Source organism: Culex pipiens, chromosome 1 (assembly GCF_016801865.2).
Source record: "Culex pipiens pallens isolate TS chromosome 1, TS_CPP_V2, whole genome shotgun sequence".
Classification (NCBI taxonomy): Eukaryota; Metazoa; Arthropoda; class Insecta; order Diptera; family Culicidae; genus Culex; species Culex pipiens.
In genome coordinates this window covers 60,659,988-60,678,452 of record NC_068937.1, presented here as the reverse complement: position 1 = coordinate 60,678,452, position 18,465 = coordinate 60,659,988, and the positions used below count along the sequence as shown (strand labels likewise).

The window sequence follows — 18,465 nt, the reverse complement described above, 5'->3', positions numbered from 1 at the left end:
TAAAGTTATCGCAGTTTTAGTGAAAAAAGTTGATTTTTTGCCAATTTCGTCATTCTCCGGTTTTTGCGCGCGGCGCGTCAAAAAACACGGATTTTATTTTCAAAAAATCATATCTCGGAATCCTGTAAATGAACTCCTCCAATTTTTTAGTATGTTATGTAAAAATGTCCGGGGAATCCGATAAAAATATTTTCAGAGGTCCAGACACCGTCAAAACGGCATTTTAAAGTTTCATACGCTCTTTTCATATGTTAGGCTAGATTTTTGAAACTTCTTACTATTTTTATTTGAAAGGTCAACTTATCACGTTTCATTTGCGTATAAGACAATTGAAATCGGTAAAAATGGCGAGGAGTTATGATTTTTCGAAAAAAGTGGTTTTTGCGAAAATCGACGAAAATGGCCATTTTTTAGACCACCCTAACACGGCGTAGGTCACCCTAATGGCCAAACAAAAAAATATGGGTCTGATTATTTCGGCCAGGGAACCCCCAGAAAAAAATTGAGCCCGATCTGAGGACTTTTGTTTTTTTCCATGCTGTTTTCGTGGGGAATTGCTGTATATATATATATATATATATATATAATGATAAGCGATACGTCTGCTTATCATTACGGACGTAACATTCAAGTACCTACGACGAGTGCAAGCGATAATTTGCTTTTTTTTTATTTTAACAAGCAGCATTTTTAGCAAATGGTAGAGAAAAAACTGATTTAATTGACAAATCCAAATTTCTAATTGTTTAATGCTTCGAGTATTGTGAAAAAGAATAGTATGAGGAGGAGCTAAATAGTATAAACTAAACTCCTCAATATTTTCAAACAGATGTCCGCTGCACTGCGTGGATGCAAAACCAAGACCCAGCAGATTGAAGTGCTGACCTCGTTCGTCATCCAGTATGGATCGTAGGTCCCTCAAGCTGCTGAATTGGAACGCTTGCTCCATTAGGAGAAAGAACTTAGAGCTGGTGGATTTTCTTCGCGAGAAGGAGATCGACGTAGCTGCCATCACGGAAACTCATCTGAAGCCCGGTGAAAAAGTTTATCTGCAAAACTACAAGATCGCGACGCAGCTCGATAGGACCACCTCTGGAGGAGGAGGTGTGCTTGTCGCTGTTCATCGTGATCTCAAGCCACGCCGGCTGCCACACTTCAAGCTGGACATCATCGAGGCCGTTGGGGTGGAAATTCCCACTTCTGTTGGCCCAGTACTCTTCATTGCTGCCTACTGCCCACGTCAGGTGAATGCCAGAGATGGTTCAGCAGCAAAACTGAAGAGCGATATCCAGAAGCTGACACGGCGGAGTGCAAAGTACATCATCGCTGGTGACCTCAACGCGAAGCATGAAGTTTGGGGCAACAGCAGGAGGAATCGGAACGGAGTGATTCTGCACAACGATCTGCAAAACGGATACTACAACGTTGTGAGTCCTGATCGACCTACGAGGGTGGCTCGGTCTGGGAATCACTCAATCATCGATTTCTTCATCACCAATATGGCTGAGAACGTGGCTCATCCTGAGGTGTTTGAAGAGTTGAGTTCTGATCACTATCCGGTGGTTGTGGAGGTTGGAGCATCCGTTACTCCGCAGCGGCAACCAACCCGGAAAGATTACCACAACGTTGACTGGCAGCAGTTTCAGCAAGTGGTCGACAGCAACATCGACTATGATCAACACCCTGAAACTTCTGCCGATATTGATCGTGAGCTGGAGGTGATCCAGCAGGCTATCAACCAAGCAGAGGCTGCCAACGTTCGGGAGGTTCCTGTTAATTTTAAGGTAACTGATATTGACGTAGATACTAAACACTTGATTAGACTTAGGAATGTTTATAGGAGACAATATCAACGGACTGGGGACTATGACAAAAAGATTTCAGTGAACAATTTGAACAAAATCATACAAGACCGACTTGACAATATCAGAAATCAAGAATTTTCAAAACATGTAAGCCAGCTAGTTCCAAGTGACCCCAGCACTGGTCCGCTGCGACAATTTCAGGCTGCGAGACCGCTGCAGGAACAAAACGGTTCCATCGGTTGACTCTTTATAAATACCACCGTCGCAGCCGTCGGAACGGTCTCAGCTGAAAAATTGTGTGGTTCAAACCAAATATTTTAAATTTCGGAGCCAGCGGCCGGTGGAGATTTTGGCCACGTTGACGTCCATGGCGCTGGAATCTGCCACAAACTCGATTCGTGTTTGTGCTATCAGTCACCGCCGCTCATGACGCTGATACTCATGAAAACTTAGTTTAATTTTGAGTTTTTCTACTGACGCGAAATCCGAAATGTTTGGCACAGGGCCCAATTTTCTTCAATAAAATAAATACAACTTTCATATTCCTTCTCATTAATACCAATTTCCCCGTTTCCTCCTTCGTTTCAATGATTCTCCTAATGTGGCAACCGGAACTCTCCTCCGGAAAAAGCCTGCCTTAGCATCCGTCGAAGCAAACGGATTATAAAGAGAGAAAGAGATTCTATTGATGACCATCGCATCGAAGACCAGCCGATCGTTCAACACCGTCCTTTGCGCGCCTCCTCAAAATCCACCGGTTGCTTCGCCACACAATCCGATGGTCTGGGTTTCGCATCGTTCCAGTCATTGGCCGAGATCATCTGCGTGGTGGTGGCACCGGTGATGGCCGGCACGGCAGCAACAGCCGCAGACAGATCGGCTTCCATCCGCCTGAATGGCCGGAATCGGCTAGTCGGTGTCGGTGTTTCCTTGGTGGCCTCCAGCAAAGCAGCCTGATCCTTCTCCGGGTCATGATTGGGCATCAGAACGAGAATTTTTCAGTCGCTTATTTGTCTCGTTTACTTATTTAATTTATTTAGTACTTTTTCCGCCGATTATTTTTTTTGCATTTGTCAACGTCGATCGTCATCGCTGTCAAATGTCAGTGTCAAAATCCGTTGCGTCGTTCATAAAGATTTGGAAATTCTGAGTACGCTCAACCCCCGGTGGTTGGTCACTTTTTCGTTTGACACTTTTTTAGTTTGTACCCCGTTGGTTGGTCAAAGTCAAACTAAAAAGTGACGAACTGTCACTTTTTACACGGCGCTCACGCACACTACCAAAACAAACATTTGGTAGTGTGTGTGAACTCCATGTAAAAGGGGTGTCAAACTAAAAAGTGACCCCGATCGTTTGACAACAAATGGTGTCAAATCATCGGGGTTTGAGTGTAACTCGAGTGGCTCAATGTGACTCAAAAATATTCAAAATTTCTCAATCTCACTCACTGTCCTACCCCTTGCTTATGACTGTATTGGTGTGTTGGAAATGGATGAAACCAAGACTCCGGAGGTTCACGTAGATTTCGCATGATCATCCATATGGAAAATAACCACATAGATTAACAGGCAGCATTGTGGTGAACATTATTTTGAGTGTATATTGGGTCCTAAAATGAAGCTTAGATTGCTGATATTAATGTTTACAGCGATAAAGCTTATTTTTCTGAGTACATTGACCCTTTGTACGACCACAAAGAGTTTAAAATGGATTTTTAAATCAATTTGGCAAAAATTAACCTCGCGGTCCTTCTTGACAGAAAAGTTCCTACTTGACAGCACGTTCCAAGGGGACCATAGTTGATCCATCGAAAAAATGTTGTCTCGTCAATTTTTTTTTTGCATTAAAATGAAAAAAAGTGATCAGAAATGGTTTTTAATCGTGTTTTTTACCGTTGTACATAAAAATTTACATAGGGCTTTAGTACCCAATTACAGTTTTCTTGCTATTTCTCAAAAAATACTCCCCCCCTGAAAAAGACGCCGTGCCCGGTTATCGCAGAAAAAAATTGCCCTAACTGCGAAATGTCAAGTTTGACATCCATTTGACAGAACCGAAACAGCAAATGTCATTGGTCAAGGTGTCAAAAATAGGTGAAAACATAAAGTTGTTTGTAATCATTGTTGTTTTCTTAATATTAGCTGAATAAAAGAGCTTTCTGTTCAGAAATACTAGCTCTAAACTAAATTGTTTAATTTATGAGAGTGATTCAGACTATCAGATGTCTGAAAAACCAGCTGATTCGCGACTTGCTTAACGTATCGCGAAAGCCTTCCCATGCTCTGTAACCACCTGCATCTCTTGGCCCTGGTACAACTCGCGAAAAATCGAACTTTCTCGATGCGCCCGTTCAGTTGGCTTCCAGAACGTTCTCGTGTCTGACCTGCGGGACGTGTTGGTAAGTAAGTAAGGTAAGCTGGGTACCGTGCCATGGTTGTTGTTTAGTCGTGAATTAGTATTTCCAGAAGACGGTTCTAGGCGTTCAAATTAAACGACGCAATCCTTACCTTGCTCTTGAACAACTCGAGAATACCGTACGCGCCGAGCTCAAGCAAGCCTGCTGCGATTTTTGTTGAGATTGGTGAAAAAAGTGACGTTTAAATCTTTTGGGAAGCGCTCGGGATTGGCGAATTTTCCTTCACCCCCGTGTTTGTGTGTGTGTGCAACCAAATTGAAAATCGATTTTCCGTGCCCTGGCGGAAGAAAAGAGAGGAGCAGAATTTTCGGAGCTCTGCACCTTTATGTAACGTGGGGCCATCAAGCTGACGCGCCCGTATCAAGAAAAAGAGATTAGTTTTATCCGCAAACCGTACTTAATCAGCAGCCGTAAGTAGAGTTCCACATCAGTGCAGGAAAAAAAATGAAGGGAAAATGCGTTTTCCTAGAAATTTTGCGGACGTGTTGCTAGCGGCCATTCCACTTAGCAAGAAAAGAGCTGAAGTTTTTTTCTCATCGCCTTCGGCACTTGGTCAGAAAATCGATTTTCTAACCTGCTAGAAAATTCTGCATATTTTTAGACGCTCGTGTCGGCTGATTTCGATTAACATCCCTAAGAACCCCTCTGTGGGCAACCCGCACTGCCGGGGTCCGGTTTGGCCCAAAGCAGGAAGTAGCGCCACTAGCCGTGAACTTCAACCAGGCGCTTGCTTTGCCTAGCGAAAAAACGTGTTCATCGGCGCTCTACAACAAAGAGCACACGCAAAAATGGTAAATTTCCCCTTGTCTCTTTGTTGCAAGCTAATTCGAAAATTGTGCAATTGTGCAGTTTATTTTCCTCGCACCTGAAAAAAAAAAATTCCCATTTCCCAAACCATTGCGTTGCGAAAAAGTGCACAAATTTCGAGTTGTTTCTGCGACCATTGGCGAGACGCCATTTTGTTTCGTCAGATGTTCGCCCGCCTGCTCAGACGGGGACTAACGAACGAACGGGGCAGGTCGTCATCGTTTTTCCTTTGCCGTCATGGAAATAAAAAAAAATGAACGTCTCTTGTTGCCCCTCGTTGGCTCTTCCCCGCCGCCTGCTACAATTTGCGGTGAAATCGTGACTCAGCTGTGTTCAGGGGCTTATAAAGTTCTTGAATTTTTGGGAGAGTGTCTGGATTATTGAGTATTTAGGTGGGCATAATTTCCAGAGAAAACCACCAAAATAATATCTAAAACAAAAAAAACAATCTAACGAACTTTTCGAAAGTTAATGTGATGCATTGGACATTTTAGTTTACGCCCTTTTGAGAAGCTACTTTAGAAATCTCCTCTTGCTAAGTTGCTTTGATTGTTGATTGTTTTTTTAATTTACTTTTCTGGAGTTTTTTTTTTTTTTGAAAAGATCCAATAAACCAAATTTCAAGTTTTTGCTCTTTGGTTGTTTTTGAAACCGCCTTGAGTCAAGGGTATTAAAAAACACCCAAAAAGCAAAAACTGAAAATTTGGTTTATTGGACCTCTTCAAAAACAAACTCCAGTTTTGGAAAATTAATTTTCGCTAATAATATTTGAAAGGTATTAACTAACGGATAAAATAATGATTAATATTAATTAATTAAATTAAATTGTTTCTCTCTATCTATTCTACAGAAAATCAAAACCGAGGAGCATAAACGCCACAAGATGGTCAAGGAAACGGGCTTCTACGATATACTGGGCGTAAAGCCGGGCTGCTCCCAGGAGGACCTAAAGAAAGCGTACCGGAAGCTAGCTCTCAAGTACCACCCCGACAAGAACCCGAACGAGGGAGAGAAGTTTAAGCAGATCTCGATGGCGTACGAGGTGCTGTCCGACCCGGAGAAGAAATCTATCTACGACGAGGGCGGCGAGCAGGCCATCAAGAAGGGTGGGGGTGGAGGCGGCGGCGGTGGCTTCCACAGCCCGATGGACATCTTCGAGATGTTCTTCAACGGGGGCTTCGGCGGACGCAGGTTAGTTGCTGTTTTGTGGTTCATGGTGGGGGCATCCATTCGCAGTTCATCGTAGCATTTAACCACTTCTCGGATGCTATCGATTCTATTGAGATGCCAGATCAAACCATGTGGCATATGCTATGGCACTCGTGTAGTCACTAACGTTTGTCATATATGTGTCCCTACAAGCGATTATTTGAAGTCCGGAACAGTGTACTAAATCTTATTTTCTCTTCCCTTGCAGCAAACGGGAGCGTCGCGGCAAGGATCTGGTCCATCAGTTGTCGGTCACGCTGGAGGAGCTGTACTCGGGTACCACCAGGAAGTTAGCTTTACAAAAGAACATTATCTGTGATCAGTGCGAGGGCCACGGCGGCAAGAAGGGCGCCGTCCAGAAGTGTACCCCGTGCCGCGGAACCGGCGTCGTCACCAAGATCCAGCAGTTGGCCCCCGGCTTTGTGCAGCAGTTCGAGGAGGCGTGCCGTCTGTGTCGTGGAATGGGCGAAATCATTGACGAGAAGGATAAATGCAAAAACTGCAACGGTCGGAAGACCGTGCGGGATCGTAAGATACTCGAGGTCAACGTTGAAAAGGGCATGCGCGATGGGCAAAAGATTGTATTCTCCGGCGAGGGCGACCAGGATCCGGATCTGCAGCCAGGCGACATTGTGATAGTGCTAGACGAAAAGGAACACCCAATCTTCAAGCGGTCAGGCCAGGATTTGATTATGCACATGCAGCTGCAGCTGGTTGAATCGCTGTGCGGCTTCCAGAAGGTCATCCGGACACTGGACGATCGGGATCTGGTCATCACATCATACCCCGGGGAGGTCATAAAGCACGAGGCGGTCAAGTACATTGCCGGCGAGGGAATGCCCCAGTATAAGAACCCGTTCGAGAAGGGACGGCTCATCATCCAGTTCTTCACCGTGTTCCCGGACTCGCTGCCGATTGACCTGGTGCCCGCGTTAGAACAGTGTCTGCCCGGACGGCCCTCGGTTAAAGTTCCCGCCAACGCAGAGGAATGCAATTTGGTAAGTTCTCTCCAATAAGCAAAATATGTTGCATTCCAAACAAATTGCTATTGGCGTTGGTCGTTAGTCATTTTCCAACGCCAGGCTGACCGCACCTTCCTTATCCGAACCGTGTGCCTCTGGCACACCAATTTGGAAGGTGGCCAGCCGCCCAATTTGCCCCAGAATGCTAGAGCAAACACAACCATGCTACCAAAACGGATCCATTTGCCAAAATTTTCGCAAATGGTATTTTTCAACGGTCGCAACATGTGCTCGTCTTGAGGTACTAATTTTCTAACACATATTTTTTGTTTGTTTTCCCCTCCAGGTGGAACTGGATCCCGAGCGTGAGCGCCGAAGTTCCGGCTACAAGAACGCGTACGACGAGGACGACGACCATCACGGACCGGGCGTGAGGGTGCAGCAGTGCGCCACCAGTTAAGCGCGCTGAGAAATTCCTCGTCGAGTGAAGCAAAGCAAAAAATACAAATAATTTAAAATTCAACCATTACCGCCGCGCCGCGTAGGGAAAAAAGAGAAAAGGTAGAGGGAAAGCAGGAAGGAAAGGAAAGGGCGCCAACTGTCAGCAACGCATTAGATGCTAAAATAGACACTTAGGTTTTGTTTTCTTCTTCTTAACCAAAACTGGGCCGAGCTCCAGCAGCAGCAGCAGTAAGATCAGGCAAGCGTACGGGACAGGACAGTTAGGACTAACAACCAAACACACACAAAAACAACCTTTCGAATTTATACGCTTTGGACGCATGAAGAGATTCTCTTCAACAGTAGAAGAAGACCGGCGTAAAATTCAACTTCGCCCTCGTTCATTCCAACAACAACAAAAAAAAGTAAGAGTAAAAAAAGCGAATTGATGCAACGTACAGCAAATGCAACAAACAAGCACTACTCATTAAATAAAAACAGGATATTTTCGAAACCAACTGTCTTTTCGTTTGTCCGTGCAAATAGTTACACTCAACCCCCCTTTCCAAATATTATTTATATCGTTCTTACCACTTAATCAGAACTCAGCCTCAGCAGCAAGAAAATGAGAGCCGCCGGAAGGTCGGTCAGCAGCACACAAGCCGCGCGGGGTAATTTAACAGCCAACAACAGCAGCAGGCTGGTTTAGAATCGAATTAATTGCAACTTGAACCTACACCCTAGCTAAAGGAATATTTAATGGAAATACAATTAATGCAGAAAAAAACAACACACACAGACTTAATAAATCCACAAATAAAAAAGAGCGCAAGCAAGTAAAAGGAAAAGTTTTGATTTGGAAAGAAATTGTTGCAAAACAGCATAAGCAAAAAAAAGAGGAATGAATAAACTTAAACAACAATTTATGATTGTCAGTAACTTCCATAGTTGAGCGGGTGTGGTTATTTCCGGGCGCTCTCGGAATTGATGACATGCCATGAGGAAGAATTTTGTTTACACTGCACCGAAATAAACAAAAATCACCTATCTAAGCTAAACTTCAAATTTTGAAACTTTATCAATTTCTAGGCGTCCGAAGGTTTTGTGTGGTGAGTCACCCAAAACCTCTTCTACGCAAATGAACCGACGTTTTACTTCCCCATCCGATAGAAGGCTAGGAGGATGAGGCGGGAATTGAACCCGCGCACCATAGCAACTTAGGGATCGGCAGCCGAAGCCGCTAACCACCGCGCCACGAGACTCCGACCACAACTTCAACTCTAGAGTTTTTTTTTTGAATAGGTTCTATAAACATATGAAAGACAATAGCTTATAGGACCTTTTCAAAAAAACTCTGGAACTTAACTGCGATAACATTTTTATTGATTTCCCGTGTTAAATTGAAAAAAATATGTTAAAAAAGTAAGAAAATTTAGCTAAAGCAACTAGTTTCCTATTTTTCAAACAACTCAAAAATATAACTTATCGATATTACAAATTTAAGCTTTCCAAAGAACCAGATGAGCGGAATGTACCTTTTTCTAATTTATTGTATATCTTAAAACTTCCTTAAAAAGCACGTGAAAAATACTTAGGTTAGAATTTTTTTGAAACTATTATAAAGCGTATACCATTAACCCCTAGCGGTTTGACACTTTTTAGTTTGTACACCGTTGATTTGACCAAGTCAAACTAAAAGGGACGGACTGTCACATTTAACAAGGCACTCACGCATACTATCAAGACAAAGTATGGTAGTGTGTGTGTGTGTGTGATCGCAGTGTAAAATGGGTGTCAAACTAGCGAGCTAGCGGGGATTTCCCTAATATTCATGATTTGAATGCAATTTCCAGTATTATTCATTAATTCTTATTTGATTTAGACGGACCCTAAGGTGACAGTTTTCGTGGGTTTTTTTTTCGTGACGGCTTTCGTGGCACGCTCACTTCAACTGTTCTAGACTGATATTTGAACCTGGCGTATCTCTAAACCAGTTTTTAAAGAAAATGATTTCAGACTGCTTATTTTGTCGTTTTAAACCAAAACAAGACAAAAACTATATTTATTTAAACTATTCGCCATTTTCAAAAGTTTGGGTAATTAATATCGAAGGCCGCCATATTAGGCCCACAAAAATGATTACGCTCAGTTAGTATGGAAGCTGTCAACATGCTCCCGGATTGGTTCCAAGATATGAAAACCATTTAAAAAGGCATGTTTAAACAAAAAAAAAATCCTCGCATGGTTTTTATTCGTTAGCAACTCTTTCAGAAATTAGCAAATAAAAAACAAAATGGCCAACTTTGTACGATCGGATTACTTTTGGAAACAAACAAAAGACGCCTTTACGATGAAAACACAATTTTATTGGACACAAAAACACACAAATTTACTACATTCTAGGTTGGTTGCAAAACACTCGGCTCCCTCCCGAATCGTGCCCGAAGAAGAACGAGACTCCACCGTGTTGCGGCATTTTCGGGGTTGTTTGGTTGGGAGGACGAAATGAGTTTGCGGTTCTCTTCAAAGCTGGACCGTCCTAGCGGAACCTACGCCCCTTGGGAGGGAGCAGGCTTCCAGCCGGAAGTCGAACTTTACCGCGGCGCTGGCGCATTTCCTGGAACAAAAAGCGAAAGGAATTGTTAGCAAATACGTTAATCGTTTTGAAACAAGCTGGGATTCAGAAAAAGTGAGAAAAAAGATTCTTACCCAAACGCCGGATGTTTTGAGGAGATGTCTTGCTGTTCGCGTCCACACAGCAGGCTGATTCCAAAAAAAGTGAGAGAGTAAAATGATAAACGACAGCCAAGCGAACAGAGAAATGTGAAAAATGCGCAGGGTTGTCAAGCCAAACGTTGACAAGAACAAAAATCATGAAATGCATGGGTAAAAATATTTAACACGATTAAACATAAGGGAGCTTTCATTTATTACGTAACGGAGAAAAAAATAATCCCCAAACTTACAGTGAAGGAGCTATTATACTACGACAAACAAACAAACAAACTCGCACTTTTTGACAGTTTGCCTAAATTGGGTACTAAAGCCCTATGTCAATTATTATGTACAACGGTAAAAAACACGATTAAAAACCATTTCTGATCACTTTTTTCCATTTTAATGCAATTTTTTTTTGACAAGACAACATTTTTTCGATGGATCAACTATGGTCCCCTTGGAACGAGCTGTCAAGTAGGAGCTTTTCTGTCAAGAAGGACCGCAAGGTTAATTTTTCAAAAATGATTTAAAAATCCATTTTAAACTCTTTGTGGTCGTACAAAGGGTCATTGTACTCAGAAAAATAAGCTTTATCGCTGTAAATAATAATATCAGCAATCTAAGCTTCATTTTAGGACCCAATTTGTTTGTACAAACGTCAGCCTGCATACATTTTGCCTTTTTTGCGAGTTTGCTGCAAACAAGTTAGCGAGTTTGGCAAACTGTCAAACACGAAAAAATGAGAGTTTGTTTGTGGTAGTGTAGCGGTCTGCAAAAATTTTTCGTTAAACCTTTAAAAGTAAACGAATTGTCAAGTTGGCTTTTACGAATAATATCGTTCTCAGTGTTTTTTTTGTAAGTCAAATGTTCACAGGTTTTCACAAGCTTTAGATAGACATAGACGAAAGGAAGGAATTTGAAAAGTACAATTATATCCCGGAAACTGCCTTTTTTAAATCGAACTGAAAGTTAAATAAAAATGTCAAATAAGGAAAAGGAAATTGAATTAAGGAAAAAAAAAATATTAAAATTGTGTACAAATCCGTATTATACGAAATAATCCGTACAAAAATTCTGGCCTGTTAAAATCCGCAAAGAGGGTCGAAAATCCGTACAGAAGGAAAAAAATCCGTACGTACAGCCTTACGTAATTGGTATGTTTAGGCCGTGTTTCGACTGTTGCTCACCAGACAGCGCTGGCGTCACCGTGATTTGATGAATTTATTAAAGACGATGGATTTTGAAAATAATTTGTATGGAGAGTCTCGACTGTACCATGGATCAACTTTAGTCCTCTTAGAATGAGCTGGCTCGCACAGTTGGTGATCGTTTCTTTTTGCCTTCCTCGCTGAGAAAAGGCTTTGAAATCACTCGAAAATTGAACTTCCTAAATCTCTTAGATAAATGTATTCACGTATACATATCTTGACTTTTTTTTGATAAGGTCCTATAAACAAATGTAAACATTGAGTGTATCCCTTTCACACCTTATGTCAAAGTCCATCGGAGTAAGCGGGATACACTCAATGTTTACATTTGTTTATAGGACCTTATCAAAAAAAAGTCAAGATATCGACTCTGAATCATTTTCTAAGCAAATGTCTGTGGGGATGTGTGTAGACATGATTTTCTTTCCACACGCATATCTCAAAACTGGCTTTTGGCCGGGTTTGCCTTTTTATGACCACTTTAGGGTCCAATAAGTCCTATTTTTAATATCGCAATGAAAAGTAAAGTGTAAAGTTTACTCAAAATATGTTTACAATAACAAACAAGCCCCTCGTACCATTCATTCGAGTTCACATGTTGCCCTGAGCATTTTGCCATTCATGACTTGTACCACTGGAAGAAGAAACGAGAGAGAACTACATGAATGAACATCGCAGGCTTCACTCTCCCTTGTATGATGTCTGGCTTGCACAATCTTCATTCATTCCGTTTGTCATATCGGAAAATGAGTTCAAAGCGTCAAGTCGTCGTCGTCGTCGTAGCAGGCCATTTAACTCGGATTTAGCTCTCGCTGTTGCGTGTGTGTTTTGTGGCCACTTTTTTCACTCTCGGTGCAAGCGCAAAATTTTGCTGGAAAAAGTAATTTCCAGCGACCATCCGGATCCAGGATCCGAATCCGGATTGCTGCCAGGATGTCATCCACGGGGGAAAGTGGTTGAAATCGGTTGTGTTTGTTAGTGATTTCGTACAAGGGCACAGCACCAGTTGGGAGAAGAAAATATTTTTCGATTTTGTGCGGATTTTTTTTTCCTCCACTCTCTTTCGTATATTCCTATTTAAAACGCTAGTGAATGGCCGCGCGAGTGGTCGTGGCGGATCACGGAGTCCCAGGACGGCAGCGGGGCATTGAAACGAGGGGAAGGCTGAAGTTAATGAGTTGTGCAAGCAGCAGCAGCAAATGAAATCTGTGAAGAAATCGAAACAGCAGCAAGAAAAAATGTATTTTGTACCGAAGAAATACTGCTCCGAATTGGGACAGGTGTTACGAAAAAGGCAAATAAGTGCATATTTAGCGTAAAGGGCGAGTAGCACGGTCCGAAGATTGCTTTGAGTGCCAAGACAAAGCACAAAAGTGTAAAAGAATTTGAATTTGGGTGATTAAAAAAGAAGTATTGAAGGCAAATATCCTAACAACTGTGTGAAAATTACCGAATGGCCTACTTTGCTAATGTAATAAGAGGTGCAAACGCGAGTAGTAAATCACATAAGGCAGCATAAGGAAGTCCGAAAAAATGAAAATCGTGGATCGTAGAGTTCGGCGATAAAAAGGTAAACATTGTTCCGTGATAGTATTGATTTTTCCCTCGATGTCGTCGTTTGTCGTGCAGCAGCAGACAAAGGTTGCTTTGTTGAAGTTGGGAATAGATACAGAAATGGCATCACATTGCATAGTTTTGGGGTGAAGTGACAAGCGAGGGGTTTTGCGCAACGACATGGGGAATCCACCACAGTGAACGGTCCACTCAAGGACGTTGATTGGTGAACTGTCAAGGCGTTCATTGATAGGGAGCTGAGAGTCTCACACCTTGATTTTATTAAATGAAATATTTATCGTTGGGTGGTCTGTGTGTTATGCATATTAAAAGTAAACTATTCACATAAAATTTGTAAAATGTCAAAAGAGCGTTCATTTATACGTTTTTTAGTTTTAAATTTTGACCAGGCGATGGAAGATACTTTAAGTATAAGTCCGTGTTAGGGAAATGAGTTCAATCGTACAATATGGGTTTATTTTGTTCCCATAGTGTGGCTTGTCCAATCATTTTATCTTCAAAGAGAGTTTTGCCTTCCTCATGGAGGAAAGGCGATAGAAGTAAGGTATATGATCCTATTTTGGACATATTTTCTTAAATTGAGTTAATTCAGGGTTCCTACTTCAAGTTTTAATGAATCAAACGAACAGAAAGATTAAGTAGGGTCGTTTTCTAGCTTACAAGGTTATACTAAAAATACGATTTTATTGATAGTTAGGATGATTTTAAAAAGGGTGAGTTTTGAAAGAGAACACTTTATGTTATATATTTTTAGAAAGGAAAATCTAACAACCGTATAAACGGATATAAGCACTTAAGTATCTCTCAGATATTATGATGAAAATTATGTCCGGATCTACTAGCGACTCATTGTTGAAACCGTTTCAAGTGTTACGAGTAATGCAGCTTAATTTATAAAACATTTCAATGCCAGGGGTTGCTCTTTTGGATTAAGCTAGTATATAAATGTGAGGAAGGCACGAGAGTCTACTAGTTTCGGTGGTTAAGTTATATACGTAGTAAAAGTTTTATTTCACTGAATTGGTTAGAGAATGGTTTGAAAAAAGTATTGAATGAAAAAAATGAAATGAATAGAAAATATTTCAGAGTCTAATCACAGACTATTTTAGATATTTTGGTTTCAATTGCCTAAAAATCCGTAACGAGTTACTACAAATTAGTCAAATTTAAGTGGTCAATCACCTGTTTTATAACCATATGAATATTCTCAATACTCTATCGGCTCCATCTTGGACAACATATAACAATACAGTCAAACCTCTTTTTACGCGGTGGCGTTACACTTTTTATTTCGTAGATTTCTCTGAAACGACTCAACATTTTTGCAATCTTTTAAAAGCAATTTGTAGGTTTTGTTCAGCTCTACAAAATGCTTTTAGAAGCTTGCAAAAATATTGTGTAGTTTAAGAGCAATCGACGAAACAAAAAGCGTAACGCCACCGCGTAAAAAGAGGTTTTTCTGTATCTCTTAAGAACATTATTGGAGTCATATTTGAGCTGATAAACTCAAAAAAGACAATATCAAACACTTTATTTCGATTATCCGAAAGTGAAATTTTCGCGAGTAATCGAGTCTCGACTGTAGTACTCCTAATTCGGGAATATTATTGAGAGCACATGTACCTAGGAAATTTTGAGAAAGCCGTGCTTTTCGGATTTTTCTTGTAAATTTTCGAACTTACATCCATTTTCGAACTTATATCCAAGGGACCTTTTTTGTATGGATCGCGGAAATCGCCATAGCCCCCCCCCCCCCCCCTATAGTGTCCAAGTGGGTTATTGATGGTCCCCAATGGAGATTCCCTAATTATTGAATAAAGATTTTGTATTGAATGTCAATCTTATTCACTTTATGTTATCCCGGATAATCGAAAATGCATTCAATAGAAAAAAAAGTTTCCTCTTGAATCAATAAATTTTCTTATGAAATTTGTTTTGGATTTTAAGGTTTTTTATCTGAGCTCTTTATTGCTAGATATATTCAGATTTTTTTTCATTAGGTCCTATACACATATGAAACACAATAGCTTATTAGACCTTTTTTTAAAAAAAAACTCTAGATATGCTCTATATACTATATAAAGATCATGTTTTTTCTTCTGAAAATTAAATTCTCAATTTGATTCGTCACTTCGCGTTTCTGCATGCCATATTCCGTTCAGTTTTTCCGTTATTTCCCCCCTCTGAGTTCTGTCTACAGAACATATGGCGTGATATGGTTGGCGATTCTAAGCGTCTGCCGTCTTGCTGTATGTCATCGTTAATATGCATATTTTCCACTCTCTACTCTCTATCACCGGCCGTGGTACCACACACTTATGTTGAGCAATTTCGTTAAGACACCGACTTTGCTAGCACGAAGAAAGAGAACAAAAAACAAAACGCGGGCCAGCATGAATTAACTAATTAGGTTAGACTGGTTCATATTTCACTCGGGAGCGCAAGGAAACGATAGAGAAAAGTGCTGCCACTGACACTGCCCCATGTTTGTGTGTCTTCTTCACTTTTCTTCACTTCCCTTTTATGAGGTATGGATATTTCTTGAGTCAGTCGAAAATGCACAAAAACAACAACAAACTTCTCGAAGAACATAAAGTCCGGAACATGCTTCGTGCTACTCCACTGATTGTTGGCGCGCACATTTCTCCCCTTTCTTTTTCTCAACATGCTTTTTAAATGTGGTCTATCTAGTCCGCTTATCTTCCAACTGTGGTTCCCGTTTTATCCTTCATTGACCGCGAGAAACTATGCGAAGCACAGGAATTTCTTGTGTGAAATTTTGTTGTTGTTGTTGATTTTGTTAGGGGAACTTTAACCCTACACTGAAAGCCCGACCATGGTAATTTTAAGAACATTTGCTAAAAATGCTGCTTATTAAATTAACTGTGGCTTTTTGGTAAAAGTAAACGCAAATATGGTAAAATTTACCATACTTCCACAAAATTGCATGGTAGCAATTACGAAATCATTATAATTATCTCGGTATTGGAGGGTTAAAATTACCATACCGCTTTCGACATAGTAAAACTTGCTGCGTTAATCAGTCAATCCAAGCACGGATTGTTTTTAGCAAAAATACGTCGGTGCGTGTTCTCAATTTAACCCTACAATATGGTAGCAACACTCAGTCGCCAGCCAGCGACAAGTTAAGACGTGTTTTGCTCGTGTTGTCATCTCGCGTGCTTGGAAGTTTTTGACGGATGGAGGTGGAGGAATCCTCCGAGGAGGAAGATTTTCGGCCCGTCCGAGGGAATAAGAAGCGGAAGAAGACCAGCGAGGTCACTGGAATCGTCATCGAAGGAGAAAAAGTTGAGAAGACCCTGCTCAACAGCAACAAATTCAGCGCGCTAGCGGGCGACAAAAACAACAACAATGCCAGTGCAGCAGGAGGAGGAGACGCCCCGGCGGTTCCAGAACCCAGAAAATCTGCCGGTAAACAAAAGCAACCACCTCTGGTGGTAACGAACTTGGGCTTTAACAGATTTCTGGATTTAATGGCCCTGTGCAAAGTGAAACCGGAGTACAAGCTGACCCGGAGCGGAATCAAAGTGACGTGTTTTTCCGTGGAGGAATTTAACACCGTTCGAGAGCTGCTGCTTCAGTACAAAGTGCAATTCTATTCGCACGATCGACGAAGTGAACGATCCCACCGGGTCGTTCTGCGAGGACTCCCAGAAGTGGATGTGGAGATTATCAAGGATCGACTCAAGGAGGACCATAACCTTGATGTTTTGGATGTGAAGGCCATCAAGCGGAAGGAAAAGTCCACCGCGGGTGAAACCCCTTACATTGTCTTCTTTCCCAAGGGACACACGAACCTCAATAAGCTGAGTGCAATTAAGAAAATGGGACCAGTCATCGTCCGATGGGAGGCCTACCGGAATACGCAACCCAACGTGACCCAGTGCAGGAATTGCCTCCGCCTGGGACACGGAGCCAAGAATTGTTTTCTTAAAAGCCGATGCAACAACTGTGGGCGATTCCACAAAACGGAACAGTGTAAAGACGACGTAACTCAACCCAAAAAGTGTGCTAACTGCTCTGGATCTCACGAGGGTCTGGACCGTAGTTGCCCCAAACGTGCGCAGTTCATCCAGTCGCGGCAGCAGGCGTCCAAGCCGAAACCGCCAGCATGGAAGAAGGACAAACAGAGTCCGGTGGTACCGTCGTTCTCCGCGGCGGATTTCCCTCCGCTGCCGGTTCCGGTCCCGATCCCGGATAAGCTGAAGAAAACAGACCCACAATCCGCAGCTGATGCAGGAAGCAGCCAAGGAAACACTGGCCCTGGTGCCGGTGGCCAACCCAAGGCGAAAGGAGACGAGGTGCTTTACAGCACGGAGGAGCTGTGGAAGATGTTCCTCGGGGAGCTGTGGAAAATGTTCTACGAGTTTACCGCGCGGCTGAGGAGTTGCAAGACCCGCTCGGACCAGGAAAGGGTGGTCGGCACCATGTCCCGCAAGTTCGGTGTAGATTAACTCCTGCCGTAGTGTATTTTTGTTTTTTATTTTATGTATTTGATCCCCGGTCCTAACCAGGTCTCGGTACCGAAGAGGACCTTATAAAAATAAATTAGCGAATAAAAAAAAAAAAAAAAAAAAAAATATGGTAGCAACTACCATGGTTGGGTTTTCAGTGTATGTGTGAAATTTTACCACACCCAGAATTTGTGATTTGAATTGGAATAGGTATAAATAAATGTATACAGAAAGGGTAATATTTGATTTGTCTTTAGTGAATTTGAAAAGCTTAAGCCTAACAATATCATTGAAATCAATATAAGGAAATACTGAAAATTGTCGTCTGGATTTGTTCTAAACGAAACATTAAAATATTAACCGTGTCAGGGTTTGATTTGAGGTCAGTTTTAAACTAGATAAGTTTCAACAAAATAAGTAAGTAATCAAAAGCAGCAAAAGCTTGAAGTTTTGCCAGTAAATACAATTAGCTTGTGTATGATTTTGTGTTGGATATCAATGTAAGTTGAGTAGTACTGCCGAACAGCTCTTATCAACCATCATGTCAAACAATCGTGGCGCCCAGACCCCTCCGATTTGCCAATCTTGAACCCACCCCAGAATGCACACAGGGACCGCGATTTACTCAAACACGAAATGCACTGGAGTAAAGCAAGAAGAAGAGAAAAAATGCTCCTGCCAGCCAACCCACTAAATAAACCAGTCGGCAAATGTACACAACTCGTCGCATGTTATTTGCTCGGCAGCAATATTAATTGGGTAGAACAACAAACAATAGGGTTCACCTGGCGTGTGCATGTACAATCGGACACGACAACCCAGGAACTGCATCGGGAAACACATTCTCAC

General features: G+C 41.8%; 2 protein-coding genes and 1 long non-coding RNA gene across 13 annotated transcripts in view; 2 read left to right on the top strand and 1 right to left on the bottom strand.

Moving 5' to 3' along the window:
• Nucleotides 1-4,056: 4,056 nt before the first annotated feature.
• Nucleotides 4,057-8,587, top strand: LOC120426437 (dnaJ homolog subfamily A member 1). 4 transcript variants are annotated; one of them, XM_039591200.2, is made up of 4 exons: nucleotides 4,057-4,203; nucleotides 5,879-6,219; nucleotides 6,446-7,235; nucleotides 7,546-8,587. In XM_039591200.2, the coding sequence occupies exons 2-4, from the start codon at nucleotides 5,912-5,914 to the stop codon at nucleotides 7,657-7,659; spliced, it is 1,212 nt and encodes a 403-aa protein (XP_039447134.1). In that variant the 5' UTR covers nucleotides 4,057-4,203; nucleotides 5,879-5,911; the 3' UTR covers nucleotides 7,660-8,587. The 4 variants fall into 4 exon arrangements, with proteins under 4 accessions (XP_039447134.1, XP_039447135.1, XP_052565906.1 ...); XM_039591201.2 differs by having other exon boundaries at nucleotides 4,089-4,216; XM_052709946.1 differs by having other exon boundaries at nucleotides 4,189-4,207.
• Nucleotides 8,588-9,983: 1,396 nt separating this feature from the next.
• On the bottom strand, nucleotides 9,984-11,000 carry LOC120426442 (uncharacterized). The gene is made up of 2 exons (XR_005606702.2): nucleotides 10,350-11,000; nucleotides 9,984-10,257 (listed from the first exon to the last, which is right to left on the bottom strand). It is a non-coding gene; the product is annotated as an uncharacterized LOC120426442 (long non-coding RNA).
• A 1,300-nt stretch (nucleotides 11,001-12,300) lies between these two features.
• The window catches only part of LOC120426433 (methyl-CpG-binding domain protein 5), a 51,687-nt gene continuing 45,522 nt past the window's right edge, over nucleotides 12,301-18,465 (top strand). For 4 of the 8 annotated variants that reach the window (XM_052706681.1, XM_052706683.1, XM_052706684.1 and 1 more), the window contains exon 1: nucleotides 12,301-13,136. The gene's annotated coding sequence lies outside the window, so the exon portion shown is untranslated. The remainder of the gene's footprint in view (nucleotides 13,137-18,465) is intronic. The other 4 variants (XM_052706680.1, XM_052706678.1, XM_052706677.1 and 1 more) reach the window with 1 other exon arrangement.

Excerpts from the sequence above, each read along its gene's own strand:
- LOC120426437 (XM_039591200.2), top strand. The coding sequence starts at position 5,912 with ATGGTCAAGGAAACGGGCTTCTACGATATACTGGGCGTAAAGCCGGGC. Across the intron at positions 6,220-6,445 it reads GGGGGCTTCGGCGGACGCAG|CAAACGGGAGCGTCGCGGCA; the intron begins GTTAGTTGCTGT and ends CTTCCCTTGCAG. Across the intron at positions 7,236-7,545 it reads ACGCAGAGGAATGCAATTTG|GTGGAACTGGATCCCGAGCG; the intron begins GTAAGTTCTCTC and ends TTTCCCCTCCAG.